The 12,045-nt window shown below is 45.6% G+C and overlaps 1 protein-coding gene across 10 annotated transcripts in view; it reads right to left on the reverse strand.

Annotated features, from left to right (window-relative positions):
- TPM3 (tropomyosin 3) overlaps nt 1-12,045 on the reverse strand; it is a 29,154-nt gene that overhangs the window by 3,982 nt on the left and 13,127 nt on the right. For 2 of the 10 annotated variants that reach the window (XM_035009652.1, XM_035009657.1), the window contains 8 exons: nt 11,695-11,828; nt 10,114-10,231; nt 9,928-9,998; nt 9,205-9,280; nt 7,823-7,885; nt 7,536-7,605; nt 6,013-6,091; nt 5,078-5,276 (listed from right to left, as the gene is read on the reverse strand). In XM_035009652.1, coding sequence (XP_034865543.1) covers nt 5,273-5,276; nt 6,013-6,091; nt 7,536-7,605; nt 7,823-7,885; nt 9,205-9,280; nt 9,928-9,998; nt 10,114-10,231; nt 11,695-11,828 — 615 coding nt within the window. In that variant the 3' untranslated portion in view covers nt 5,078-5,272. Of the gene's footprint in view, nt 1-5,077; nt 5,277-6,008; nt 6,092-7,535; nt 7,606-7,822; nt 7,886-8,573; nt 8,650-9,204; nt 9,281-9,927; nt 9,999-10,113; nt 10,232-11,694; nt 11,829-12,045 lie in introns of those variants that run through there. The other 8 variants (XM_035009650.1, XM_035009654.1, XM_035009653.1 and 5 more) reach the window with 5 other exon arrangements.

Raw genomic sequence — 12,045 nt, forward strand, 5'->3', positions numbered from 1 at the left:
CTTTATTTTCCACTTGAAGTGCACCTTAAAGAGGGGGTACAGAGAAACCAAACCCATCTGACCAGCACAGGCGTAATAGGAATTTGGGGACGGACCTTCCTGGTCTCCGACTCTCAAGTTCACAACCAAGTTTCTTCCTACGTTTTACAGTCTGTTTCAAAATGGTCTCAGGACCTCAATATAAAGATATACTCTTCTGTCTTAAAAATCAAGTGCATTTGTGGGCTGATTGTGCCCACAGTCAAGGTGCATTGCTCAGGCACCTTGCCCTCTGGGCAGAGGTTTTCTCCAGCTCTACCTGGAAGCTGGTGACCAATATGGACCTAAGAATACTTGCCACTTTATGTACACTATCAGAACAGAAAACGTAAGTATACAAAATGATCCTGGGAGGGAATAACCAAAATAATAGTTGTATTATAGGGCAGAATTAGAGCGAACTTTTAAAATTTCACTTCCCATTAAACCAGTGGTTCTCAATACATGTGGTATTATTGCCTGTTCTCTCCCCTTGGAAGGAAATTTGGAGATGTGTGGGGCAGGTTTTAATTGTCCCAATAACTAGAGGACCCTACACATATTTATTGGTTAGGGGACAGCAATAAGTAGGACTGTTCTGTACATCCCATAATTTTCCTGGTTTAAATGACCAAAGTCCACCATTGAGAAACCCTACACTAGTCTTCAAGCTCCACGAGGCCTGGGATTGGACCTGTCATATTCATTGGGGCATCCCTGACAAACGCAGGGGTCCAAATTTGTGAACTCTCATTTCTTGGGCTTTCTGTGGTGTTATATACAGATTCTAAGTGCCACCTGACTCTTCTGTAGCATCCAAATTAGTTAGTGGGACTCCCACTCCTGTCCTGGGCAAGAAGGGCGTTGTCAGAATCTAGTCCCTCAAAACAGCTTGGTCAGTGAGGGTCTGGTTCCAGTTAGGGAAATAAAGAGATAGAAATGGAAGCATTTTCTTGCCTGATTAAATCCTAGGACACACAGTTCCCTAAGAATGACAGAAGGTCAAAAGATAAATGTGGTTATTCTCTCACCTTGAACTTCATACGTAAGGTTTCTAACCTTGCTATCTCTAGTAACTAGAAATTCAGGATCAGATACCAGCTCATTAAGTTCTTGGTTTCCTGGTAACAGCAAAATAAAACAAAAAAAGGCAAGCCAGAGAATCCATTTGGTCTGATGTTCCTTTTGGGCATGTCCAATTAATTAGGGAATGATCCCATGGATGCTAGACATCCTTAGGCTTCACTGGTCTGAATCAGGTCCATTTCATTCCCTAACAGGAAAAGGGAGTGGAAAGGCTTAAGAGTAAAGGAACTGTGCACACTCTAAAGCATCACAATTCCAGACATGAGAAGGAACAGGTTTTGCCTTTTTTTTTTTTAACTTCCCCCTAATATTAAGGCTGGGGGGTATCCAACCAATAGCATGAGAAAGGAAGAGACTGGGTGGAGCTAAGATAAGGCTACCCAACACTACAGGGCAGTTCTGCACAGCAGGTGACTTGGGATCCAGTCCCATGTTGCGCCTCATCCCAAAAACAGTAACAAGGAGGGCTAGAAAGGACTCTTAACACATCAGCCTGTGGTTCATTCTCAGAAATTAAGAGGGCACCTGGGTGGCTCAACTGGTTAAGCCACTGCCTTCAGCTCAGGTCACGGTCCTGGAGTCCCGGGATCGAGTCCCGCATCGGGCTCCCTGCTTGGCGGGGAGTCTGCTTCTCCCTCTGGCCCTCCCCCTCTCGTGCTCTCTCTCTCTCAAATAAATAAATATTATTTAAAAAAAAAGAAATTAAGAGGGAAAAGAGGTCAAAATACTTTGCTCTGGGACTACCAATGATGCTTGACCCCGTTCCCATAGCTAGTCCAGGTTCAAGTAGCATAGGGTGGCTTCCGCAAGAAGTGGAAGAATGAATTTAGCACGACACAGCATTTAAAATTTCACTCCGCTACCCTGCTTGTTGGTCTCCGTCCTTGCTCACAGCAGTCATTCCCGTGGGGAAAGACAGGGCCTACCAGAAGTATAGTGCCTCCCTTTTCCCCAATTTCTCTGCATCCTCACATACCTCTTTCGTCTCTAGGAGCCTTTCTCTGTACCCATCAACCCTTTCTGCCCAAATACCAAAATATCTACAACTGTACCATCCAACACAGCAAGCAGTCGCTAACCACACGTAGCTGTTAAAGTCAAAGGCACCACTATCAGCAGAATCTTAGCTCCTCAGGCACATAAGCCATGTTCTGAGCGCTCAACAGGCTCTGTATGTGGCATCACACAAATTCTGCTGGACAGCACAGCTCTAGGCTCTTTGTCTTGCCTTGATTTTCCTTCCACTAGTTCACTCTTCTGGCTCCTTGAAATATACGGCTTCTCTCCTTGATCTTAATGCTCAAAACACACCCTCGAATTAATAAAGTATCAATGACAATGCAATGTCCCATCCTGAGCTATCTTTCTTCTCAACTTACTGAAGTTGAGAACCTCTGGAAAGCATCCAGCCGTCAACTTTTTAATTTAGCAAAGGTACTCATTCTCCTTCCATCCCTCCAACCAGTTCCATTTGGATTCCTCCTCTGCACAGATTTTCCTTTTTGCTTCATTCCTTTTACATCTGCAACTGTCTTTCGGGTTCTAAATGTACTTTCATGGCCTAAATGGCCTGCCACCCATATGCAGTTCCAAATTTTTCTTACATCAATCAGCCTATCCCCTCAATCCCCACAATTTTGTTTTCACCTGGATACCTGCCAGTATTTCAGACTCCTCTTCTCTTCTACCCTCTCCTGCCTCTTCAGACCAGGACTACGTGACCTCCCTACACCTTTAAAGCTACCATTTTCCTAAACTCCAAACCGGCCACTCCCGACTTTCCTCCGCACACACTCCATAGTGTGTCTTCAGTGCCGTCTCTCTGCAGATGATCACCTCTGGGAAAACTGCAATAACCTAACCCAGTTTTCCTCAAAGTGTGGCGAATTCACTGCCAGTGCCACGCAGAGAGATCTCGGACAGGATACGCTTGTGAACGTTAAAAAACTTACTTGCTATATTGTTTTAATGTGCATTAGGAAAAATCACTGGCACGCATCAAACTTATTTTAAATTAGAATTATGTATAGCAAGACAAATTTGAAAACAAGAGTAAATGTGAAGGAAACAATAGGAGCATGTGAAGATGACAAAAGCCATCAAGTAGTATACAAGTGACTAAAATTTGGGAATCGTCATCTAAATGGATCACTTTGATAATCTGCTCCCCTTGCAATATATTAACTTAGCCACCAAATCAACTCCTTTTTTGCTACTCATACCAGAATATATCCTTGTTCAAAATCTCCAGTGGCATCCCCATCCTACAAAATAAAACTCCACACCTGATTTCAGCACACATCTGCCCCTACTCTGTCTAAATCTATCTTTACAGCTATTATATCCTTCCCTTCTCTAACTATGCTTCTACTTTTTCACTTCTCTTTAACCGAAATGCTCAATACCCACTATCCTTCAACCAAAATCTGTTTGTCAGAAAACCAATCTTTTAGAACCCAATAAAAATGAAGAGGCAAGTTTTAATATGTTTATTAAGTACCTATTATGTGCCTCCTTCTGTGAGTCTTTCCTAATCATTCCTACTGGAATCAACCTCTTTCCCCTTCTGAACTTCCACAAGTTTATTATCTGTGGCACTGATCACAGATCATCTTTAGCTTTATATATATGCTCGCCTACTATTTTCTGGGTAACCTAAAGATAGGGATGGTGCCTCCATCTTTGATTATTTCTGTCCCCACCTTACTTAGTAACTTTGTGCCTTCTAAAGATAACAGTTAAGTGTCAGCTGAATAAATCAATCTGTACCTTAAATCAAAGGCTGTGTAGCAGGTGGAAATGGTGTAAACAAAAAGAAACCTGAATTCAACAAGACCTCAAGTTTTAGATTAGGGAAAACCTTTCTACCTGGCTCTGTTTAAAAGAAAAACAAGTCTGAAATATATCATCTGCTGAGAAACTGAAGTACTAAGTGTGTTGAGCACCACTTAGGTGCTTAGGTAAGTACAAGTGAGAGCCACGCTATTCACACTGGAACCATCCCAGCTGTGGGAATTGGAATAGGAGTTTGTAAAATGTTGTTATGTAATCCCACAATATAAACCAGGAACAATTTTACTAGCAGAAATTTACCGTTTTTATGTATGTAATAAACTATTACCACCTTGTGCATGTTATTTGAAACATGCATGATTGGTTGTTCTAGTTTTTCCAGTAATAATCGTTTATCACCTGCCTTATATTCCACTAGCAGACACCAACAGGCAAATGGCAGTGAGTCTCAAACATGTGAGAAGGGTTTGGACAAGAAAATAAAAATCTGTTGAAAACTGTTTGTCTTGGGGCGCCTGGGTGGCTCAGTCGTTAAGCGTCTGCCTTTGGCTCAGGTCACGATCCCAGGGTCCTGGGATCGAGCCCCGCATCGGGCTCCCTGCTCCGCGGGAAGCCTGCTTCTCCCTCTCCCCCTCCCCCTGCTTGTGTTCCCTCTCTCGCTGTGTCTCTCTCTGTCAAATAAATAAATAAAATTAAAAAAAAAAAAAGAAAGAAAGAAAGAAAATTGTCTTTCTGTGGCTTCGGATGGTCTAATTAGTTAAGTCTGGTGGTAATACATTTGAGTCCATCGGGTGCTCTGAAGATGCACATTTGAACCACTGGAGAAAGGGCAGAGAATATGTATCGGGAGGCACTTGGACGCTATCAGAGAAGAGACTGAGGAGGAGGGGAGCCTTCCAGGCGGGCAGACGGAGGAGCCTGACAGTAAACGACTCACGGACTCCCGAAGCCAGCATGTAAGACTCCTACCCTAAAGAACTTCTGCTAGTCCACCACTCTGACAGACTCCCATCAGTTGAGCTTAAATGTCAAGAACAAATAGACACACACAAAAGTGGCTTTGATGATGTAAGTGAGGGGAGAGGGCCTCCGACAGCTGTTCTCCACACCACACCCCCAAGGCTCCTCCTTAGGGCAGCAGCAACTTTGTCAATGACACAAATGCAGAGGGGCACGAGGCTTCCGGCAGCTTAGCATTTTAATTTGGGGGGGCGGGGGGGAGTGGAAGAATACATAAGTTGCTTTGTGCCCCCCACTACATCCTAATGCCTTGGAGACCAGCCAGGCCGACCCAAGTGGAATCCAGAGCGAGAGTGGGGCGTTGGGTTCCCCGAGGAAAGGGGGCAGATCCAGAACAGAGCAGAAACGGTGACAGTTATCTGTATGAAAAAGTAAGGAGACTCTAGGTAAGGACTAGCATCAATCTACACAGCAATTTGGGAGAAAAGGGAAGAGAAGGCAGTGGGAATGAGAAAAGACAGCCAGACACTGCAGTCTGAGTCATTTGGCTTCTTCTCAGGGTTAGTGGGAAAGATACAAAGAGGCCGATTAGCGTCAAGGATCAAGGGTCCACAGCAAACGGATTGAAGTCCCCAACAACTCTTTTTGGTGCTTTTTACCGCCTGGCTTGCTCTGGGACTCAGCTGAATTCTTTGGTGAATTTGGTACTTCCAGTCATGGGTGTTTCCTCTGAACTTTAGTATCAGGACAGAAATTAAATACACCCAGGAGGTCTGAATTTTGTTATGCAATGGGAGAGCCCAAGTCACTGGCTCTCTGGGCCCTACGTCCTTAGTTATATGATGACGTGATTTTACCTTTAGGAGCATCCTCTCTGAGAAGACTGAATTTGAGAAGCAAATAGAAAAATCACGGTGTTATAAGGGTCTATGAACAAAAAGTACGAAAAAAACACATGTGGATCAGCGTGCTACCGCAGATTCGATATGAAATGCCACCCCAGCTTTTGCCAGTAAGTAATCAGCACCAGTATTTTAAAGACAGCATAAAGACTCTAGCTTCCAAAGGATAAAACCAAAGCACACTACGCACAGCCTATGACCCCAACCACCCACAAGCCAAGGTCCCAGCCCCGCTCTGCTGTCAGATAGTTACATAGAGGTCATGTCATTGAGGGCGTGGTCCAGCTCCTCGCTAATGGCCTTGTACTTCAGTTTCTGGGCATAGAGCTCATCTGGATAGGCACAGGAACACAGGGAGGAACCAGGGGACAGAGTGAAAGGTATCGGAAGCAGACGAAAAGAGGGAATCATTAGAAATTAGGAAAAGTGTGACTGTGGGTCTAATACCCCAGGTTAGGAGAACATCTGTCCTGGTGGCCACAACATGCCATTTTCAGATCCACTGTCCCCCCAGACCACTGGACTTCTTGACACCTCTAATCAACTGTAGTCAGGGTTGAGAATCTGGGCACGGGGGCGCCTGGGTGGCTCAGTCGTTAAGCGTCTGCCTTCGGCTCAGGTCATGATCCCGAGGTCCTGGGATCGAGCCCCGCGTCGGGCTCCCCGCTCCGCGGGAAGCCTGCTTCTCCCTCTCCTTCTCCCACTCCCCCTGTTTGTGTTCCCTCTCCCTCTCTCGCTGTGTCTCTCTCTGTCAAGTAAATAAATAAAATCTTAAAAAAAAAAAAAAGAGAGAGAGAGAGAATCTGGGCACAGTCATGACTAGAAACTCGTTACCAGAGGCACTCAAGAGGATACCACTCCCACCCAGTTAACCCAGTTCCTAGCAGGGATAACACAATAAAAATAGAAAAAGGAGAAAGCACACATTAATATTCAGACACTTCTTCTCTATCTACCAAGCAAGACTAGTATTCTTGGCCCCTTTGCTCTATAGGCTGCCTCCCCAAACCCCCCCAAAGAATATCCTGCTACCCAGAGCATACCAAAGAAGCATATCTCAGAGTTCTCAAAGTACATTTTCGCTCGTTAGAGCAGACATAGTTGCCAAAATATGGAGACAAGAAGTATTTAGAGGCACCTGGGTGGCTCAGTCAGTTAAGTGTCTGCCTTCGGCTCAGGTCATGATCTCAGGGTCCTGGGATCGAGTCCCACATCCGGCTCCCTGCTCAACAGGTAGCCTGCTTCTCCGTCTCCCTCTGCCCTTCCTCTTTGCTTGTCCTCCCCCACCCCCCAGCAAATAAATAAATAAAATATTAAAAAGAGAAAGCCCCTGGGATTGGTCAGCTCTGAGACATGGATATTCCACAGCTGCATCTCTTAAAGAGATCCCCTAGTTTCAGTGATAAACAGGATTGCCAAATGTAGCCGTGGGGTAACACATGCTCTTATTGCCTCCTGAAAGTATGGCTACCATTTCAACCCAGAGACCAAGACTTAAGACTACTAAATTGGGAGGTAAATGCCGTCATTACCAGTCTCCTCCAGGGAAAGGATGCAAATTCCAGAATTAGGTGAAGTCTTATTAAAAGAAAAGGTTGCATGTGTAAAAATCCAATTCTAGGTTTTGACCCATTTCACCTAGCTGTGGCACAGGACAGGGCACCAGGCATGTGCCAGGTCACTACCAACTCCCTTTGGTGGACAGGGAAGGAGGTTAACAGTCAATGGGCAAGGTCTTCCTCTGTATCTCTTCAATTCCTCTCCCAGGCTCCATACCTTCCAAATCATCAATTGTCTTCTCCAGCTTGGCTACTGATCTCTCAGCAAACTCAGCACGGGTTTCTGCCTGGGGGAAATGCGACACCAGACAGAATCAGAGATGAACAAGACAATAAAAAGAAGGATTCTCTCTCTCTTCCATCTTCAATACGTAGACCTTTCAGAACCAAAGCCAGCTTGTCTAAGTCTAAAGAGTGCGTCATACACCTCTGAATGTTTTGATTCCTTCCCTAGAACCCCCCTTCAGCTCACCTCCTCCCTTCCTTAGAACCCCTTCAGCTCACCTCCTTGAGTTTATCCGTGAGAATCTTTATCTCTTCCTCATATTTGTCTTCCTTTTGAGAGTACTGTAAGAGAGGTAGAATAGAAGTTTCAGAGTGGAAATTCCTCACACAGACCCTACCCCCTGCCACCACATTCACTCTTACAGTGAATATCCTCTTGATTTAATGTGCTGAATGGCCCATGAGAAAAAAAGCAAGGCCCATTTCTAGACAATAGATCCTTAAAATCCACAAATCAATGTCCTTAGTCTTGATACCCTCAGATTAGAATCCTCCAGACCTTTATTTTTAAACTGGACCTACACTTTTACCTCATTCAGATCAACCCAAGGTGGTGTTTTTCCTTCCTCCTGTTTAATGAGTAGGTGTAGCAATACCCCAAGGCTATATGGCTGAAATAGTCCCACGTGATGGTAAAGAAAAGTCATCTGTCTTGACTGCTTACTAGGTCTCTTATCTACTACTTGATGCCCCTATTGGTCTGCTAGAAAACCTCCTGGGACCAATGATTACTGCTATTTCACACAGCGTTATCAGCCTGAGGAGAACATGACCCCCAAGCACCTGAGACCATGAAGCATTTTTTTTGACTAAAGAAATCAAAGTGCACAGGAATTAGCATTAAACCCAGAATCTGGATGACAAGGACACATCTCACTAGGTTATGTAAGGAATGGGTTTCTCTAGTCTTTCATCAAGGGCAGGGCTGGGCCCAGGCCCCAAGCCTGTCACTATCACAACCAGCCCCTACCTTCTCCGCCTGAGCCTCAAGAGACTTGAGGTTGTTGGTGACATTCTTCAGCTCCTCCTCCAGCTCAGAACACTTACTGTGAATGTTTTAAATACCGCAGGAGAGGAAAGGGGAAGAAGGAGAGAATAAAAAAAAAGGGAGAGAGAGACACACAGACGTGAATTGAACCTATATGTAGAGAGAGCTGGAAGGCATACTGGGGAAAAGAGAAGTTCCCGGGTCATCTGAGCAAGTGTCAACCCTCCTCCCTCTACCATAGAACATGTCAGAAGCTGGGCCCTCCTGGGCTAGGACTTAGAATGTTTGGATACCAATAGAACACTTGAGAGAGATCACTAGCAGGAACAAGTCATAACTGCTGGCTGGGGTGGAGGTGGGAATAGACGCCCAAGCAAACAGTCCCCCAAATCACCCACGGGAGGGAGAGACCCTGTGGAGAGGTGGTGAAGCAACTAGGAAAGAGATGAAAGATGCCAAGGAAGTGGGAAAGAATGGAGCATTCCATGAAGAGATGAGAAAGCACTCAACAAATCAACCAGTGGAGGGGAGGCAGCTGCAAAACAAAAACAAAAACAAAACAGAACGAAACCACACCACACACGTAACCTCTTTGTGGGTTAACGGTTAGTACCTTTTCTTCAGCAGCACTCAGACACTTCAGGTTCTGGTCCATCAGTCTGATCTGCTCATCCATCTCCCGGCAACGGCTGTTAGTGACAGTCACAGGGATCGCACAAGCCAGGTTGTGGGGAGGGAGAAAGGTCAAAAAGGACACAGCAAGGAAACAAGCAGCAAAACGGGGGGAAAATTTTTTTTTTTCCAAAAAATGGGAAAACACCACCGTGGTCATGATGTCATGTCTGGGAGAGGGGAATACAGAGGAAGCACAAATATATGCACATCAGCACTGCCTTTGTTACCCAAGGCCCAGAAGGTGCCAACAGGGGAGCACTTCCTATCTGCTCTTGCCCTCCAGTTCCCCAGACTGGCAATGTGGTAAAAAAGAGATCTCAAGTCAGCACAGCCACTTCAGTGCCTCAAGGAGAAACAGACTCCAGGTGGGAGGACCCTGTAGGGCCTGCAAGTTAACCGTCCACCATGTATTAATTAGTCTTTATTTGCCCTCAGTTTGCAAACCCTCCCTACGAGAAACAAGGGAAGCCTCATTTGTCACCTGTCACTAGTCGAAAGAGTTAGAAAAGCCCATAGCCATTCTCAGGACCTAAAAAAAAGCCCACTCTCTAGGCCCTGTTTAACAAGGTTGAAGGAATGCTAGTTTATTCACATTAATGCGCAAGCCAAAGGAAAAGGGACAGAATGGTATATGGCAAGATTTGGGGAGCAAGATACTCACGACTCTGCCAGCTCAGCTCGTTCCTCTGTGCGTTCCAAGTCCCCCTCAATAATCACCAACTTCCGAGCCACCTACAGGAGAAGACCCCGTACAGCTCAGGGAAGCAAACAGGAAGCCATTTCCCTCTACCATGATTCTTTTTCAGAAACCCAATGACACCGAAGACGACAACACAAGGCACCGCACCTCTTCATACTTCCGATCTGCCTCTTCTGCAATGTGCTTGGCCTCTTTGAGTTGGATTTCCTGGAGTTCCATCTTTTCTTCATCTTTTAAGGCTCGGTTCTCAATAACCTTCATACCTCTGCCAAAGACGAGAAGGACAAATGTGGCACTGACATCCTGGGGAGTCTGTCACCAGCTCTACCCCGAGGCACTCTGAATGGCACCTTCTGAAGCCCATCCCACTCTGCCTACCATCTAAAAAGAACTCCCACACCACCCCCCACCTTAGTTTATTTGTTTTAATACTTCTTCAAAAAAAATAAACTTTGGGACGCCTGGGTGGCTCAGTTGGTTAAGCATCTGCCTTTGGCTCAGGTCATGATTCCAGGGTCCTGGGATGGAGCCCCGCATCGGGCTCCCTGCTCAACAAGGAGCCTGCTTCTCCCTCTGCCTGCCGCTCCCCCTGCTTGTGCTCTCTCTGACAAACAAATAATCTTTAAAAAAACAAATAAAAACAATTTTTAATAAAAAATCAATATTTATTAATATTAATATTTAAGTATACAGTTTAAGGGCACAAAGTAAGCCTCCCCACCTCTCCTCCTGCTCAACAAAGAAAAACTCTTCATAACCCTTGCAGAAGGGTTTTATATAGATAAAACCCAAACAAACCTCACCCCCCACTTCCCCACACCCCAAAAGAATCATACACTACCCTGTTCTGCAACATGTTTTCTTTACTTTCTAGAATTTGGGACACTACTCTGTACCAGTGTATCGACCGCCACATTTCTCATTTTCATAGCAGCACTGTGCCAACATATTCTGATAGAGCATTTTCGATTCTGAAAGCCTTCCTCTCTGATCTCATGTCGCCACACACCTTTGTTCTAGTTTAACTCATGGTGGCAAGGAGCCAATTGGCTATTTTCACCAAAGATGAGTTTTGATTTGGTTCAAGGACTGTGGTTCTCAACTGTGGACACACATTATCAGACCAACTTCAAAAACATCAACACACAAGGCCCTCTCGCAATGGACTCTCACTGAACTGGGGTGGAATTCCAGGCATTCTGGTATTTTTAACTCCCCAATGATCCCCACCCCTCACTCCCATGAGTCTAATGGTGTAGCAGAGGCTGGCAGAGCTTATTCCACACTCACTGCTGGGCTCCACCTCCAGAGTTCCTGACTCCTAGATCAGGCGTAAGGGCTGAGAAACTGAATTTCCACCAAGTTCCCATGTGTTGTTGGGCTGGGAGCTCACTCTGAGAACCACTGCTTTAGGGGGACTAACCTCACAAATTAAGTCTACGATTCACTCAGTGGAGGCCATCCTGGTGACCCTATTTAAGAGTCATTAGATCAATTTATAGGGTAACACCAATTACAAAAGGTCACAGCACCCAGGTAACCCTTACTCTGTCTTCAAGTGAAAAGAATATGCAGAACAGAAACAAAGAGATAAATTACTATTTCATTATGTTAACTAAGTGGAATTTAAATAAAAACTTGGGGGGTGGGGAGTAGGACTGTAAGGAAACCCTCCTCAGAGTGCCGTGGGCTCCTGAAAACCGCACTCCATCAGGCTCATCTACACACCTCTCGCTCTCATCTGCAGCTTTCTCCGCTTCCTCCAGCTTCTGCAGGGCAGTGGCCAGGCGCTCCTGGGCGCGGTCCAGCTCCTCTTCAACCAGCTGGATCCTACGGTTCAAGGAGGCCACCTCGGCCTCGGCCTGTGTTTGAACAAAAGAATGGAAAGGAGAGGCAGAGCTGACTAAGATCAGGGCTGAGTGCCAAGGAGGAGCCAGGGTCCAACATGGCAACACCCGTCTTACAGCAGATGTGGACACGATGACATAGATACCCACTTCCTCCCTTTCCCATCAGCGGATTTCCAGGTGCTCCACAGGAAGCATGTTTTAGAACTCAGGTCCTTGCCCAGCCCAGTGC

The sequence above is a fragment of the Mirounga leonina genome, unplaced genomic scaffold, assembly GCF_011800145.1.
Source record: "Mirounga leonina isolate KUSES-001 unplaced genomic scaffold, KU_Mleo_1.0 Mir_154, whole genome shotgun sequence".
In the NCBI taxonomy this organism is placed as follows: domain Eukaryota; kingdom Metazoa; phylum Chordata; class Mammalia; order Carnivora; family Phocidae; genus Mirounga; species Mirounga leonina.